This window comes from Anolis sagrei, chromosome 7 (assembly GCF_037176765.1).
Source record: "Anolis sagrei isolate rAnoSag1 chromosome 7, rAnoSag1.mat, whole genome shotgun sequence".
NCBI classification, from domain to species: Eukaryota; Metazoa; Chordata; class Lepidosauria; order Squamata; family Dactyloidae; genus Anolis; species Anolis sagrei.
The window spans coordinates 16,057,876-16,076,018 of NC_090027.1; the positions used below are offsets into that span (position 1 = coordinate 16,057,876).

An 18,143-nucleotide genomic window follows, 5' to 3' on the forward strand; every position below is an offset into this window, starting at 1 on the left:
TAAAAGCTTCCAAAGGAGTAGCCTCCACCACAATCCGGGACAGAGTGTTCCACTGCTGAACTGCTCTCAAAGTCAGGAAGTTCTTCCTAATGTTCAGGTGGAATCTTCTCTGCTGTAGTTTGAAGCCATTGTTCCATGTCCTAGTCTCCAGGGCAACAGAAAACAAGCTTGCTCTGTCTTACCTATGACCCCCCCCCCCCCCTCACATATTTATAGGTGGCCATCATGTCTCCTCTCAGCCAGGGCCGTAGCCAGAAAAAAAATTCAGGAGGGGTTGAAATTTTCAGGGGGGATGTTGAATTTTTTTGCGGGGGGGGGGGGGGGTTGAAACCTGCCTCCTAGCTCACGCTGCAGCAAAAAGCATAGCAGGGGGCAAAGCAGCCTTCAATAGCCTACAGCTCCGCCCCTGTCAACCACCTCCACCAAGTCTGGCCTCCTTAATGAGAGCATTCAACACACACACACCCAACTTGGTTGCTTCTCTACATCGGCTATTGCTGTAAGTAATGACAGTGTGAATAAACTGTCAATATTTGTCAATATTTGCTGTTCATGCTTGCAGTTCTGGAGGGACTCTTAATTTTTTTGCGTCTCATAGACTTAGCATGGGGATTTGGTTAACCAGTTAAAATTCATGAGTAAACCAGGTTTTATTTAAAAAAAATCTGAAACATTTCGGGGGGGGGGTTGAACCCCTAAACCCCACCCCACCCCCCTTGCTACAGGCCTGCTCTCAGCCTTCTCTTCTGCAGGCTAAACATGCCTAGCTCTTTAAGCCTCGTCTCATAGGGCTGGTTCTCCAGATCCTTGATCATTTTAGTCTCCCTCCTCTGGACACATTCTAGCTTGTCAACATCTCCCTTCAAATGGGGTGCCCAGAATGATTCCAGGTTCCAGGTGTGGTCTGACCAAGGCAGAAAAGAGGGGTAGCATGACTTCTCTGGATCTAGACACTATACCCCTATTTATGCAGGCTAAAATCCGATTGGCTTTTTTAGCTGTCATGTGACATTGTTGACTCATGTTTAACTTGTTGTCCACAAGGATTCCAAGATCTGTTTCATGTCAGGCATCCCCCAGTTCAATCTGTATTATAATAGCAGTGTAGATGAGGCCTCGGTTGCTACTTTTTAATTATGAGCATCAGGCCCGTAGCCAGGATTTCGTTTCGGGGGGGGGGGGGCTGAATTTTTTTTGGGGGGTCGTGGGGGGGCTGAGTTTCGGGGGGGGCTGAGTCTGAGTGAAAGAGGGTCTACCCTAGCAAACCTTTTGTATCATTACCCCAATACCCCCATGCATATGGGATATATTGAGTATGGTGATCAGATCATGATATGAATAAACATAACAGTTTAAATAATGCACCAGTAAGGCCTTTTCGCGAACCACCATGAGAATTTAGGGGGGGGGGGGCTGAAGCCCCTCGAGCCCCCCCCCCCCCCCCCCGGCTACATGCCTGATGAGCATCTAATCATTTTTGCTTTCTTCTTACCTGTGTGGCAGTATTTGGTGTGCTTAGCACCTACATCCAAGGCAGTCTGCTTAATCATACAAAATTAAAATGAACCAAAAACTTTGCATACTTTTAATGTTAATACCTGTCAAACATTACCACAGCCTTTTGTGTCCCATTTCATCACAACCTTGTTTTGGATCCTATCCAGTCCAAGAAAGGCATGCTGGGTGCACTAAATAGAGCATTTGTGTCTTCTTGTTAGGAAGGGGGTCACAGACATGTCAACTTGTCATTAGAATCTCCATTAACAACAGGAAATCTAAGCCGCCCAGTTGTGGTGAGCTGATTGACACTCCCTCCCTTCCTCTCTCATGGATTTGTATGCTTCGCTCTGCCTTAGGCCTCTCCGTTTTTTCAGTAAGAGTCTGTGCAGTCTTTGGGCCATAATAAGCCTTTGTCAATCAGCCAGGCAGGTCCTGGCAAGTAATTCTGAATCATTGCACAGCTGCATTGATGGAGCAACTGCAAGAAAGAAGCTGCTGTTGTGCTCTTCCTTAGAGTAACTCATGGTTTCTGAAAGAGCAGGACCGCAGCAGATTCCAGTTGTTTGTGTTGAAGTGATGAGGGGGTTAAAGCCCTGCTGAAGAATCACCCACTTTTTAAGACAGAGACACAAAGGGAACTCTCCAAAAGTTTGGCTTTGGGAGGGTTGTTTTCCAAGGAAAGCGCTGCAGAGGTTCCGTATAGCAATAATGACAAGGGATGTTCATTCAAGATTTCCCCTGACCCACTTCCAATGAAACTTGGCACAGTTATGAGTCCTTCTCTCCATCGGTGCCACTTAGGGACACACACTTCTCCCATCTTTTTAAGCAACTGTAAATACCTTGCTTGTAGAAATGCCATGTTGACTTTGGAAATCAGAGTCTCATTATCTGAATAATGCTTGCCCTTCAAAAATAACTTCATTGTTGGAAAGAGATGGAAGTCCGATGGTGAGAGGTCGGGTGAATAAGGGGGATACGGTCGTATTTCAAAGCCACAGGAGCATGCTTCTATTTGGGCAACATGTGAGTTGTGAACCAGTGAATTGTCTTGCAGAAGGAGGATACTTTTGGTGAGCATGCCACGTCTCTTGGTTTTGATGACCTCCTTGCTAGGAGATCCATCAATACTACTCTGTACTGGTCCCAAAATACTGTGAGCATGACCTTGCCTGCCGAGAGTTGGGCACATGCCTTTTTTGGAGGCAGGCAAGGTCATCTTCCATTATATTGGGGATTCCTCATCTTCGGAAGAGGAAGGGGAGCAGGGAAGAGCTCGGGAATTGGAGGGAGAAGAGGAATCAGATTATGAGGGTTTGAAAGTGTCCACATTTCTAGAGCAACGAAAAGAGACAGAGCACAGACAGCGTTCAGCCAGAATAGCTGCTAAAAACACTGAGCTAATTGGGAGATGCCCTAGCAACTCCTGCATGGGGAATTCAGGGCTATAAATCAGAGGCAGGAGCAATCTGCTTTGTGTCTGCTGCTAAGGACTTAGTTCATTGCCCGTTGTCTGATGGAAGACTGGTGTTTCGTTTGGGGCTTTGTAAGAGACTTTAATTTGTGTCTGGATTAAGATTCCCTTGCTTTCTTTTGCACTTTTCAATTGCATTTGCTTATCCTTTGTGTTTGCTGAAGTAAAGCATTTTTCTTTTACTTTCAACATTGTCTAAAGGCTGTATTTGAAGGGCAACTCAGGACACATTACATCTACTGAACTTTAATCTCAGGATCATAGTGATGGATCCAACTTTCATCCTGTGTGATTAGTCTGTTGAAAAAGTCCTCCTGGTTTCCATGGCACATCATCAATAGAGCCTGAGAGGATTCAACTCAGCCCTGCTTCTAGAAAGATGTGATCAGCTGGGGGACCCAGTGAGTGGATACCTTATGCATGTGAAGATGGTCTTGGATTATTTTTTTCCATGGACCCCACACTAATCTTGACATTTTGAGCTAGGTGGCGAATGGTTACATGGCGATTTTTCAAAATGGTGACCTCCACTTGCTGCGTGGTGTGTTCATCAATAGCAGAGTGGGGTTCCCCTAAAATTGGAGCTTTTTCCACCAAAGTCCAGCCACATTTGAATTGACGATGCCATAATATGACAGGAAATCATCACCATAAACCTCTTTCATTGGGAGCCCCCGGTGACACAGTGGGTTAAACCCTTGTGCCGGCAGGACTGAAGACTGACAGGTTGCAGGTTCGAATCTGGGGAGAGCGTGGATGAGCTCCCTCTGTCAGCTCCAGCTCCTCATGCAGGGACATAAGAAAAACCTCCCACAAGGATGATAAAACATCAAATCATCCTGGCGTCCCCTGGGCAACATCCTTGCAGATGGCAAATTCTCTCACACCAGAAGCAACTTGCAGTTTCTCAAGTCGCTCCTGACATTGAAGGTCTCCTTTCAAGCAATGGAACGTAATGTCTGATCTGTATTCCATTGGGTTCATTATCAAACCTCACACCATTTCAGCACCTTTAAAATCAAGACCGTTATCAGTTATGAGTTGTAAATTGGCACGTAACCTCTCATTACACATGTGCAGTTTCAGCATCCTGTGATAAATAGAAGAAATTCAAGGAAAATCTTTAATGAACACCCCTCGTACTAACCTTTGGCTTTCTACGTCTTTTTGAATTTTAATTCCCCAAAATCCTTACCATTGCCCATACTGAATGGGACACAGTGGAATCCTATATCCCTGAAAAGGTCGCTGCCCCAGCAAGCAAAACAAGTGATGAAGAATGTTAGGAGCAGCAATTCAACAATATCCAAAGGATAAGACAATTCAGGTCATTTGGGAGCTCACCTTCCTTCCCAATTTAATTTGTACCAAAGTGCTACTTATTGAAGAATGCTTTCCCACCATGCACAACAGTCCCACCTGAGGAAACTACATCCTACTTGTTCACCAGATCCCACTTCACTGGGATGTTTCACGTTTTGCCACTTTCAGCTTGCGACAGCCATTCTGATGGCAACCATAACTGATGCTCACAGAGCAAGAAGAGGTTCCTTGCCTTTTCCTAGGGAAATCCATGCAGGGACAGAACAAGGACAGGCAGGCAGTGAAGCAAGGTGGAAGGGAGCGCTTGAAAGGCTGAACAAAAGCACGCACAGTGCTCAACCTCCAGCTGAGGACCACGCAAGTCTGGGTGAAGTTCAGCTCTTGAAGCAGGGCTGGTCGGCACGGTTCTGGAAGGGTACAGTTCCCCCCTACAGTCCAGCCAGTCCTTGGCTATGGAACGAGGGTAGCCTGCCTGGGGCTGGAGGGTGTCCTGGTCAAACTTCCAGTACTCCTTGCCTTTAAAGACATAGAGTGTTCCTGCAGCAAAACAAGAGTTATCGAAAAGGACGGGCATTAGTGTTAAATTGACAGAGCACAACAAGCTGAAAGAAAGAACCATCAGGGTAGAGTTTGAAATATCAAAGCATAATTTTCAATTGGCTGCTGTGAGTTTTCTGGGCTGTATGGTCATGTTCCAGAAGCATTCTCTCCTGACATTTCGCTCACATCTATGGCAGGCAAAAACAACAGCGAAACAGCAGAGAGGAAACAACCAGGCACATCTTAACACCTCTCAACAAAAGATTTTCCCAGGCTCAGCCAGGCCTTCAAATGCTAATGAAGGTAATCAGTTGAAACATTCACACCTAGCTTCAGCAGAGAAAAGCTCTTTGCCCCACCCCAGCCATTCCACAGATATATAAACCCATTGTCCTAATTCCAACAGACCTCACTACCTCTGAGGATGCCTGCCATAGATGTGGGTGAAACATCAGGAGAGAATGCTTCTGGAAAACTCACAGCAACCCAGCAATTACAGCCATGAAAGCCTTCAAGAACACATAACTTGCAATGCTTGATGCATGAAATTTAGACATTTCTATTATGGACGGAAACCTCATTCTCCCTATTTCCCTTGATCTGGAAAAGTTGTGCACCACTAGGCTAAAGCATGAAAGTAGGAGTGGAATCGGCTTTCTTAGGGCATGGCCAGATTGACAATATCCAATCATAATGTTAAACAAGAGCTGTTAAACAATAAGGAATATTACCGTATATACTCAAGTATATGCTGAGTTTTTCAGCCCTATATTTAGGCTGAAAAAGCCCCCTTCGGTTTATACTCGAATTAGAGTTATTTATTATTTTATTATTTATTATTTTACTCTGTTATTGTTGTTGTTGTTATTATTATTATTATTACATTTATTATTTTACTTTATTATTATTATTATTATTATTATTATTACATTTACATTATTTTACTCTTTTACTATATTAATTACATTTATTATTTTACTCAGTTTTCTAGTATTATTACATATACATTCTTTTGCTCTATTATTATTATTATTATTATTATTAGAAACACAATGAGATGAGTCCACAGCAGACACTCTGCTGGATGTTGTAGTGGATCACATGTCGGACACTTCCCAAGTGTCTAGGACTGTGTTGTTGTTGTTGTTATTATCACTATTATTATTACATTTATTATTTTACTGTATTATTATTATTACTACATTTACATTATTTTACTCTATTATTATATTATTTACATTTATTATTTTACTCTATTTTCTAGTATTATTACATTTCTTTTATATTGCTCTATTATTATTATTATTATTATTATTATTCAATTATTATTATAATTCAAACTACAAGAGAGGAGTTTCCATCTGAACATTAGGAAGAACTTCCTGACTCTGAGAGCCGTTCAGAAGTGGAACTCTCTGCCCCGGAGTGTGGTGGAGGCTCCTTCTTTGGAAGATTTTAAGCAGAGGCTGGATGGCCATCTGTCAGGGGTGATTTGAATGCAATATTCCTGCTTCTTGGCAGGGGGTTGGACTGGATGGCCCATGAGGTCTCTTCCAACTCTTTGATTCTATGATTCTATTATTATTATTATTTGAAACACAACAAGATGAGTCCACAGCAGACACTCTGCTGGTTGTTGTAGTGGATCAACACTTCCCAAGTGTCTAGGACTGTGTTGTAATCATCATCATCATCATCATCATCATCATCATCATCATCATCATTATTATTATTTTACTCTCTTTATTATTATTGGAAGGATAAGTAATCGCATTTACATTCATAGAATCATAGAATCCTAGAGTTGGAAGAGACCTCATGAGCCATCCAGTCCAACTCCTGCCAAGAAGCAGGAAAATTACATTCAAAGCACCCCTGACAGATGGCCATGCAGCCTCTGTTTAAAAGCCTCCAAAGAAGGAGCCTCCGCCACACGGCTAGGTTGGCAGAAGCTGGGGCTAACAATGGGAGCTCACCATCATTGAAGAAGGTTAGATCAGAGTTTGATCAGAGTTGGACAGTCTTATCTCAAATTACAGTTTTATGTAAATATCCAAAAACATGTTACCTACTGATGCCTCAATGAGTGTAATTTCTATTTTTATTTTGAAATTTAGCAGTAGCTGCTGCATTGACTCAGCTTATACTCGAGTCAATATGTTTTCCCAGGTTTTTTTGTGGTAAAATTAGGTGCCTCGGCTTCTATTCGGGTTGGCCTATACTCAAGTATATAAGTATTTGGACAGCAATGCAAAAAATCCCATCCTAGTTAATCATTATCTGTGAACCGGAGTATTATTTTCGTGTGATTTCTCATCATTTGGGACCCAGCTCTAATGGAACAGGGTGTCCAAAAGGAAGGGCTACTTCCTAATAATTATGCCCCCCCCCCCCAACATATACTAAGGCCCATCTATACTGCCATGTAATGCAGTTTCATAACGCAGTTTAACAGCATTGAACTGAGTTATATGGATCTACTCTGCCATATAATCCAGTTTAATGCAGTAGAACTGCATTATATGGCAGTGTAGATGGGGGACTAAGAAATGATAAGGTAGACAAGGAAGGTATGGGATGCATTAGACCAGTTTTTCTCAACCTTCCTAATGCTGCGACCCCTTTAAGACAGTTCCTCATGTTGTGGTGACCCTCAACCACAACATTATTTTTGTTGCGACTCCATAACTGTAATTTTGCTAATGTTATGAATCATAATGTAAATATCTGATATTCAGGATGTATTTTCATTCACTGGACCAAATTTGGCACAAACACCCAATACGCCCAAATTTGAATACTGGTGGGGTTGGGGGAGGATTGATTTTGTCATTTGGGAGTTGTAGTTGCTGGGATTTATAGTTCATTTAAATTCAGAGAGCATTCTGAACTCCACCAACAATGCAATTGAACCAGACTTGGCATACATAACTCTCATGAGTAACAGAAAATACTAGAATGTTTGGTGGGAATTAGGCCCGTAGCCAGGATTTCGATTCGGGGGGGGGGGGGGGCTGAGTCTGAGTGAAAGAGGGTCTACCCTAGCAAACCTTTTGTATCGTTACCCCAATACCCCCATGCATATGGGATATATTGAGTATGGTGATCAGATCATGATATGAATAAACATAACAGTTTAAAGAATGCACCAAAGGCCTTTTCATGAGCCACCATGAGAATTTCAGGGGGGGGGGGTGAAGCCCCCCAATCCCCCCCCCCCCCCCCGGCTACATGCCTGGTGGGAATTGACCTTGAGTTTGGGAGCTGTAGTTCACCTACATCCAGTGAGCACTGTGAACTCAAACAATGATGTATATGGACCAAACTTGGCACAAATACTCAATATGACCAAATGGGAACACTAGTGGAGTTTGGGGAAAATAGACCTTGACATTTGGAAGTTGCTGGAATTTATAGTTCACTTACAATCAAAGAGCATTCTGAAGCCCACCAATGATAAAATTTGGCTAGACTTCCAATACAGAACCCCCATGATCAACAGAAAATACTGTGTTTTCTGATGGTCTTTGGCGACCCCTTTGACACCCCCTCACAACCCCCTCAGGGGTCCCAACCCCCAGGTTGAGAAACACTACATTAGATAGAGCTGTAAGCTACTCCAGGCAGTGAAAAACGTAAATCTGTGCCTCAAAAGAGTGCCATTGCAAGGGGACAATAATGCACAACACACCATCATTTTCACTGAGCACAGCATCTATGGAGGTGGAGAACTGTTCCCAAGGTGTTATATGGAAGGGGAAGCCTTCTTCCATGTGCCCTGTAGCTTCATCATAGCTCCAGTGAAGATCTCCCTTGAAGAAATAGGTTTTTCTGTCTGGAGGCCATGAGAAAGCACCATCAATGCCACCTTGCGGCAGCCCAAAGTCTGTGACGGGACGTGGGTAAGCCTCTTCCACACCGTTGTCCTTAAACACCCAGTACAGGGGTCCTTAAATGGAAAGCGAGAGAGAAAGAGAGAATGCATTACTAAATGTACCTTAGTAAACCAAGCCACCACACCCTGCAGACCTGTGGCACCTTGAAAAGATATTATGCCATAAGCATTCCAGAACCCAAGGCAACTTCAGTCTTCCTTAAACCACTTCCAAGTCTATTGGATTATTTATTTATTTATTTACTTATTTATTTATTTATTTATTTATCTGCTATATTTGTATGCCGCTCTTCTCAGCCCTCAGGCGACTCAGGGCGGTTTACAATGGCAACGATTCGACACCCCCAAACACCACAAAACATTTAAAAACATTAACACATAATATAAAACCACTAGCTGTGCCCTGCCACGTGTTGCTGTGGCCTATAGTAAAACTTATCAAAGTTGAGGTAGATATCTGGACTATTATGTGTGTGCAGCGGCAGGGGGAATGATGGAGCCTGAGATTGCGTGTGTGTGTGCGGCGGCGGGGGGAGTGGGGTTGCGTGTGTGTGTGCGGCGGCGGGGGGAGTGATGGAGCGTGGGGTTGCGTGTGTGTGTGCGGCGGCGAGGGAGTGATGGAGCGTGGGGTTGCGTGTGTGTGTGCGGCGGCGGAGGGAGTGATGGAGCATGGGGTTGCGTGTGTGTGTGCAGCGGCGGGGGGAGTGGGGTTGCGTGTGTGTGGCGGCGGAGGGAGTGATGGAGCGTGGGGTTGCGTGTGTGTGTGTGTGCGGCGGCAGGGGAGTGATGTAGCATGGGGTTGCGTGTGTGTGTGTGCGGCGGCGGGGGAATGATGGAGCCTGGGGTTGCGTGTGTGTGTGCGGCAGTGGGGGGAGTGGGGTTGCGTGTGTGTGTGCGGCGGCGGGGGAATGATGGAGCCTGGGGTTGCGTGTGTGTGTGCGGCGGTGGGGGGAGTGGGGTTGCGTGTGTGTGTGTGGCGGCGGGGGAGTGATGGAGCATGGGGTTGCGTGTGTGAGTGCGGCGGCAGGGGGAGTGATGGAGCGTGGGGTTGCGTGTGTGTGTGCGGCGGCGGGGGGAGTGAGGTTGCGTGTGTGTGGCGGCGGAGGGATTGATGGAGCGTGGGGTTGCGTGTGTGTGTGTGGCGGCGGGGGGAGTGATGGAGCGTGGGGTTGCGTGTGTGTGTGCAGCGGCGGGGGGAGTGATGGAGCGTGGGGTTGCGTGTGTGTGTGCAGTGGCGGGGGGAGTGATGGAGCGTGAGGTTATGTGTGTGCGTGCGGCAGGGTGTGTGTGTGTGCGGGAAATGGCGCGGCGGGGCTTGGAGTGGGCATGGCTTCTGCAGAGGGAACGTTGGCCGGAAGGCTGTGTGCGCGCGCGCCAGGGAACTTGCGGCTGGGCACCAATGCGCATGCTCAGTTGTTTTGCCGTTTTGTGAGTGTGTTGTTGTGTTGTTTTTCATTTTGAGTAGATATGTTTGTACCTTGTCGGTTGTGTTAAGGGCATGGGAATTTTGGTTAAGTTTTGTTGGGGGGTTTGTGAGTTTTGTTGTTTTGCCGTTTTGTGAGTGTGTTGTTGTGTTGTTTTTCATTTTGAGTAGATATGTTTGTACCTTGTCGGTTGTGTTATGGGCATGGGAAGTTTGGTTAAGTTTCGTTGGGGGGTTGTGGAGTTTTGCTGTCCGGTTGAACCAACCTAACAGATTTATATATACATAGATAACAAGAATACTAAAAGCATACATCATTTGCATCTCCTAATAAAAACATTGTCCCATCTTGTCATCCAGTTGTTCTAATTCCTATGTCTTTTACCTTGCATGTTAAAACACTTGTTCAAACAACCAAGTCTTGACTCTTTTCCAAAACGTTAAGAGGGAGGGGGCTGATCTAATGTCCCCAGAAAGGGTGTGCCATAGCCACTGAGAAGGCCCTGTCTCTTGTCCCCGCCAAACGTTTTTGTGATGCAGGCGGGATTGAGAGCAGAGCCTCCCCGGACGATCTTAAAGTCCTACTAGGTTCATAAGGGAAGATGCGTTCAGACAGGTAAGTTGGGCCAGAACCGTTTAGGGCAGTGTTTCTCAACCTGGGGGTCAAGACCCCTTGGGGGGGTTGTAAGAGGGCATCAGAGGGGTCGCCAAAGACCATCAGAAAACACAGCATTTTCTGTTGGTCATGGGGGTTCTGTGTGGGAAGAGCACAGGGAGAGCATTGATTAGCTCCCTATGTCAGCTCCAGCTCCTCAGCTCCAGCTCCCTATGTCAGCTCCAGCTCCTCATGAGAGAAGCCTCCCACAAGGATGGTAAAATATCCAACATCCAGGCATCCCCTGGGCAACGTTCTTGCAGACGGCCAGTTCTCTCACACCAGAAGCAACTTGCTGTTTCTCAAGTCACTCCTGACATTAAAAAAAAAGGATTCTGGGAGCCATGGTTCAAAAAGTAATTCTTCAAAGTGTTTATGATAATCAAGATTTGCTTTAAGCTGGAGGCTGCATCAAGTAAATAATATATTACTAAGTCACTGAAGGGAGATGAATACAGCCATTCTTCATGGGGCGAGGAGTGTCTGCTCTGTGGTTGAGACATTTCCTGAAAACTGCTAAATTTAGAGGCTGCAACAAAAGGGGGAAGTTGCTTTTCAACTTTAGAACAGAACATTTAAAAGTGACGTGCTCAATATAAGTCAACAGGTGACCTGAAGGCATACGCGAAAACACAATTAGCTTAATCAAGGCTATGAGTGACTAGCAGGTATAGCAGTTAGAACAGCATTCCTGAACCTTCATGATCAGATGTTTTGGGCTGAAACTCTGGAGTTTGTAGTTCAAACATTGGGAAGGCCCTAAACAAGACAGAACTAAGTTGTTATTCTGTGGAAGAAGTGTACTTTATGTTGTAAATATAGACTGATAACCTGCACCAATTGAATTCCATCATAATGTTTGTTGGAATATGTCCTTTTTAGCAAAGGTGGTCAGTTAAACATAAATGATTTTGGGGTGACCTTTTAAAATGACAGGGATAGAACATGTATATGCCTATGTGTATGATGAGAGGGATTTTTTTTTCAATAGTGTCATAAGCGAATTGAGAAATTGCAAGTCACTTCTAGTGTGAGTGAATTGGCCATCTGCCCAAGGGATACCTGGATGCAGGCATGTAGCCGGGGGGGGGGGGGCTTGAAGGGCTTCAGCCCCCCCCCCCCCCGAAATTCTCATGGTGGTTCACGAAAAGGCCTTACTGGTGCATTATTTAAACTGTTATGTTTATTCATATCATGATCTGATCATCATACTCAGTATATCCAATATGCATGGGGGTATTGGGGTAATGATACAAAAGATTTGCTAGGGTAGACCCTCTTTCACTCAGACTCAGCCCCCCCCAAAACAAACTCAGCCCCCACCCCCCGAATCGAAATCCTGGCTACGGGCCTGCCTGGATGTGTTACCATTCTGTAGTAGGCTTCTCTCATATCCCTGCATGAGAAGCTGGAGCTGACAGACAGGAGCTCACCTTGATTCACAGATTCAAACCAACTTTCAGGTCAGCAGCTTAACTGGCACAAGGGTTTAACACATTGCACAATGACCTGGATGTGTTACCATTCTGTGTTTGGCTTCTCTCATGTCCCCGCATAAGAAGCTGGAGCTGACAGACAGGAGCTCACCCTGTCTCACGGATTCAAAGCACCAACCTTCAGGTCAGCAGCTTAGCTGGCACAAATGTTTATCCCATTGTACAATGACCCTCCTCTCTTCTTTCTAAGATCACACTTAGGATCTCTTCTGCAATATTACTATTTTTGTTGTGTCAAGCTTGCCAAACACTAGTAATAACTAGCACTCAAAAACAATTTGTTTCAACTCACAAATGTAGCTCTTTGCTCTTTGGACGTTACCCACATTATTACTTTTTTAAATGTAATAATAAACATTATTATTACATTTTAATCTTAAATTGTTGATCCTAAAATGTAGTCATTTGGGGGCATTTTGGGTCACAATCGGTATTTCAAAGTGTAGGATAACAAAATGACAACTAATAAAGCAAACTCATTTGGAATGAGGATCATAGCACTCTCTGAATAAGAGGCCATTTCCCCTGACCTTAAGTCCAGTCGTGTCCGACTCTGGGGTGTGGTGCTCATCTCCTTTTCTAAGCCGAAGAGCCAGCATTGTCCATAGACACTTCCAGGGTGATGTGGCTGGCATGATTGCATGGAGCGTCACTACCTTCCCGCTGGAGCGGTACCTATTGACCTACTCACATTTGCATGTTTTCGAACTGCTAGGTTGGCAAAAGCTGGGAGTAATAGCAGAAACTCACACCGCTCCCCGGATTTGAACCTGCAAACTTTTGGTCAACAAACTCAGCAGCTCAGGACTTTAACCCACTGTGCCACCAGGGACTCCTAAGAAGCCATAGCAATAGACAATTCGCCAAAGTAACTCCTAGTGAATAACATTCCAAAAGATTTGGAACATTCCAAAAATAATCGTGAATAGCATTCCAAAACATTTCAATCTCAGCTCAAGAAATCAAACAGGTGGTGCGGACTAGGGATATGGAGTCCATTCCCCTATTCCAGGAGCCCCCGGTGGCGCAGTGGGTTAAAGCACTGAGCTGCTGAGCTTGTTGATTGAAAGGTCGCAGGTTCGATTCCGGGGAGCGGCGTGAGCTTCCGCTGTCAGCCCTAGCTTCTGCCAACCTAGCAGTTCGAAAACATGCAAATGTGAGTATATCAATAGGTACCGCTCCGGCGGGAAGGTGCTCCATGCAGTCATGCCGGCCACATGACCTTGGAGGTGTCTGCGGACAACGCTGGCTCTTCGGCTTAGAAATGGAGATGAGCACCACACCCCAGAGCCAGACATGACTGGACTTAATGTCAGGGGACTACCTTTACCTTTACCTCCCCTATTCCAAGGCTGGTAACTCCAGTCTCTCTTACACATATACAAACACATGTTCTTACCACTGAAGAAAAGGATGCGATGATCCGTGTGCCTCTCGTAAGCAGCGTCCACTTTGCGGAGAGAGGGGGGGAGGCCTCGCCAGAAGCCCGTGATCAAGGCTGGGCGCAGAGAAGTGAGGTGCCGGCTCTGGGTCAAGCGCCAGAAGTACTGGCCTGCCATGGATCAGAAGGTAAGACAGGAAAAGAGGAAGCAGGTATAATTGGAGACATCACCAACTTGAGAAGTCCACATGGCAAAGGAGGGTTTCTTATGCCTTCTGACTTTTCTGTTGACTGAGAACTTTTGCTGTAGCATGTCGGCGTTGCCTATGTGTCAGAAGGACCTCTGCCCCCCTGCTTATACCCCTTCTTTCTCTTTCCCTCCTCTCATACCTTTTCTCCTTTCCTTTCTCTTCCTTCCCCTGTCCTTTCCTTCCTCTCCTTTCCCCTCTTTTTCTCTTTCTTCCCTTCCTTCCTCTCCCCTGCCTTACAATGTCTCCATGGGAGCACGATTCTCTTTGTGGTTCTTTCCTTCCTTCCTCCTTTCCTCTCAAACACATGCCACCTTTATTTCCCAGTGACATCACAGAGGGCCACTTCACCAAGCAACAGCCAATCCAGTGGCATCACAAAGTGCCTTGCAACAGTCTTTGTGGGACAGACAGACATTAACAGCCAGATAGATAGATAGATAGATAGATAGATAGATTAGTATGTTACGAGGGTTGAATGAAAAGGAATGCTTCCACCTTTGTAACTCCTCAACAGATGGCAGTACTTCTTTGCGGAAGGTACTGGCTTGTTCAGTAAACTCTCCTCTACAGTTCCATTTTGGCGGGAAGCCTTAGCATTGAATGGTTGTGTTGCGAAAGTGCGAAGTGCGAATGTGTGTGTCCATTCTGGGCACCACAATTCAAGTGGTATTGACAAGCTGATATTGACAAGCTGGAATGTGTCCAGAGGAGGGCGACTAAAATGATCAAGGGTCTGGAGAACAAGCCCTATGAGGAGCGGCTTAAGGACCTGGGCATGTTTAGCCTGAAGAAGAGAAGGCTGAGAGGAGATATGATAGCCATGTATAAATATGTGAGAGGAAGCCACAGGGAGGAGGGAGCAAGCTTGTTTTCTGCTTCCTTGGAGACTAGGACGCGGAACAATGGCTTCAAACTACAAGAGAGGAGATTCCATCTGAACATGAGGAAGAACTTCCTGAATGTGAGAGCTGTTCAGCAGTGGAACTCTCTGCCCCGGAGTGTGGTGGAGACTCCTTCTTTGGAAGCTTCTAAACAGAGGTTGGATGGCCATCTGTCAGGGGTGATTTGAATGCAATATTCCTGCTTCTTGGCAGGGGGTTGGACTGGATGGCCCATGAGGTCTCTTCCAACTCTTTGATTCTATGATTCTATAAGTATGGTACCCTGCGAAACCGGCCGGTCAATGCGACTTAAGCCACGTACAGTCATTGAATTCTTGACAGCAGAAGGTGTCACCTCAACATCTTTAAACTTACTCACCCAACGACTCACAGTACTCACATCAAAACCATCACCATAAACAGCTTGCATTCTCTGATGAATCTCCTTTGGGGTGACAACTTCTGCTGTCAAGATTTCAATGACTGCACGTTGCTTAAGAAGCATTGTCCGATCGTCTGCGCAGGGTTCCATACTTTGCACTTTAACAATACAACCGTTCAATGCTAAGGTTTCACACCAAAAAGGAACTATAGAGGAGAGTCTATTGAACAAGCCAGTACCTGCAGCATACCTGTACTGCCATCTGTTGAGGAGTTACGAAGATGGAGGCATTACTTTTTATTCAATCCTCGTACTATTCCATTAATAACATGGGAAAAGGCAGCCCCAGAACAGCTGGATTATATTTCAATTTGTAGTAAATGCGGTAGTGCTACTACATGTTTGCCAAGCTGTAAGAGTACCTCAATGAATCTGAATTTGCTTAAATCACTTTGAACTGGAATGCCACATAGGCATCCCTTTATGAAGCTGGTTTACTTTTAAGTAAATCTACACAGGAACTACATTTATTTTTTGTTAAAATCTAAACTCTTAAACAGATGTTTCCATGATCTTATCACCTCCCAGCTAGATATTTTAGTGTTCTAATTTCCTTCACTGAATCATAGAATCATAGAATCAAAGAGTTGGAAGAGACCTCATGGGCCATCCAGTCCAACCCCATTCTGCCAAGAAGCAGGAATATTCAAATCACCCCTGACAGATGGCCATCCAGCCTCTGTTTAAAAGCTTCCAAAGAAGGAGCCTCCACCACACTCCGGGGCAGTGAGTTCCACTGCTGAACGGCTCTCACACTCAGGAAGTTCTTCCTCATGTTCAGATGGAATCTCCTCTCTTGTAGTTTGAAGCCATTGTTCCGCGTCCTAGTCTCCAAGGAAGCAGAAAACAAGCTTGCTCCCTCCTCCCTGTGGCTTCCTCTCACATATTTATACATGGCTATCATATCTCCTCTCAGCCTTCTCTTCTTCAGGCTAAACATGCCCAGCTCCTTAAGCCGCTCCTCATAGGGCTTGTTCTCCAGACCCTTGATCATTTTAGTCGCCCTCCTCTGGACACATTCCAGCTTGTCAAGATCTCTCTTGAATTGTGGTGCACAGAATTGGACACAATATTCCAGGTGTGGTCTAACCAAAGCGGAATAGAGGGGTAGCATTACTTCCCTAGATCTAGACACTATTCTCCTATTGATGCAGGCCAAAATCCCATTGGCTTTTTTTGCCGCCACATCACATTGTTGGCTCATGTTTAACTTGTTGTCCACGAGGACTCCCAGATCTTTTTCACACGTACTGCTCTCGAGCCAGGCATTGTCCCCCATTCTGTATCTTTGCATGATACATGAGCAAGACTTTATTCAATAACACACATTTCTACAGATGAGGCCGCAATGGGTTAAATCCTTGTGCCGGCTGAACAGCTGACCTGAAGGCTGATCCACGAGATGGGGTGAGCTTCCCATGTGGGGACATGAGAGAAGCCTCCCACAGGATGGTAACACATCTGGCATCCCCTGGACAACGTCTCTGCAGACAATCGAATCTCTCACACTAGAAGTGACTTGCAGTTTCTCAAGTCACTTCTGACATAATAAAAAAAACTGTACAGATATAAACTTCTTTTGTGTCTAATGGTGGCATCATGTGGATAAGGAAGCTCCTTTCACTTTGGGGTGCCAAATGGTATCCTAGAAGTGACTATCAGCAGGGGTTACTTGCTAGTGGGTTGCGTGACAAGCAATGCCTGCTGAAATTCCTTCTGTGCAACCTTTAAAAGTTCAGTTTGTCAGTCTGGTGACCTTAGGTTCACATACAGACCTTTGAAAAAGAAAGTTTCCCCTCTGATCTGGGCCACAGCGTCAACACTGGAGACACAGCGATCGGGGAATTCTCTGCCTGACCTGCGACAAAGAAACAAAGTAAGGTTATATATATTTTTAATGCAGGAAATATTGGACTCTGTTCTCCTGTCATGTTCCACATCACTGCCATGGGGTACCAGGAACATTCTGATGAAGCAGGTGCTTACAAAAGCATCATGGATATGTATACATCATATTCGATCACAATAATTATTAGAACATAATAAAAAGATAGGAAGTGGCTCTCAGGGTTAACCAGAAGTTATCTTCAACAACAATAAGATGATCCCTCTGATCTTCCAGAGAGGCCCTTCTCCTGCTCCTGCTTCCATTGCAAGTGCGACTTGTGGGGACGAGGGAGAGGGCCTTCTCTGTGGTGGCCCCTCAGCTCGCACCCCAGAGAAATTAGGCAAGCCCCCACCCTGGCAGTCTTTAGGAAGAGCTTGAAAACTTGGCTATTCCAGTGTGCCTTAAAGGAATGATGAACTGAACTATAACCCCTGACCTGACAAAACCTTGCAAAAAATGCCCTTGGATGCACTTTATTTTCTACCTACTAGTGCAATTAAACCCTATTTTCATCCCTCTGATCCCCTGTCCAAATACAATACATTGCCTTCTCACCCAGTGTTTTAAACTTTTTAATCCTTGTTACCATCCCTACCCATTGTGATTTATTTTCTGCTTTTAAATTATTGTGATTTTTCATTGCTTGATGTGCTTATTTATATTTTTTCTTGTATTTTTTAAAATTTTTATATTTTACTGCCATTGTATGTTGTTTATTTGCATTGCTGTATTGTTGGGCTTGGCCTCATGTAAGCCGCCCCGAGTCCCCTTGGGGAGATGGTGGCAGGGTATAAATAATAATAATAATGTATTGTCGAAGGCTTTCATGGCTGGAATCACTAAGTTCTTGTGGGTTTTTTCGGGCTATATGGCCATGTTCTAGAGGCATTTCTCCTGACGTTTTGCCTGCATCTATGGCAAGCATCCTCTGAGGTGAGGTCTGTTGGAACTGGGGAAAAGGGTTTATATATCTGTGGAATGACCAGGGTGAGAC

At 45.1% G+C, this 18,143-nt stretch overlaps 1 protein-coding gene across 2 annotated transcripts in view; it reads right to left on the reverse strand.

The window, feature by feature from the left end:
* Window positions 1-1,571: 1,571 nt before the first annotated feature.
* LOC132782352 (matrix metalloproteinase-17-like) overlaps window positions 1,572-18,143 on the reverse strand; it is a 42,461-nt gene continuing 25,889 nt past the window's right edge. For both annotated transcript variants that reach the window (XM_060787074.2, XM_060787073.2), the window contains exons 8-11: window positions 17,037-17,119; window positions 13,706-13,858; window positions 8,529-8,786; window positions 1,572-4,834 (exon numbers count right to left, since the gene is read on the reverse strand). In XM_060787074.2, coding sequence (XP_060643057.2) covers window positions 4,536-4,834; window positions 8,529-8,786; window positions 13,706-13,858; window positions 17,037-17,119 — 793 coding nt within the window. In that variant the 3' untranslated portion in view covers window positions 1,572-4,535. The remainder of the gene's footprint in view (window positions 4,835-8,528; window positions 8,787-13,705; window positions 13,859-17,036; window positions 17,120-18,143) is intronic.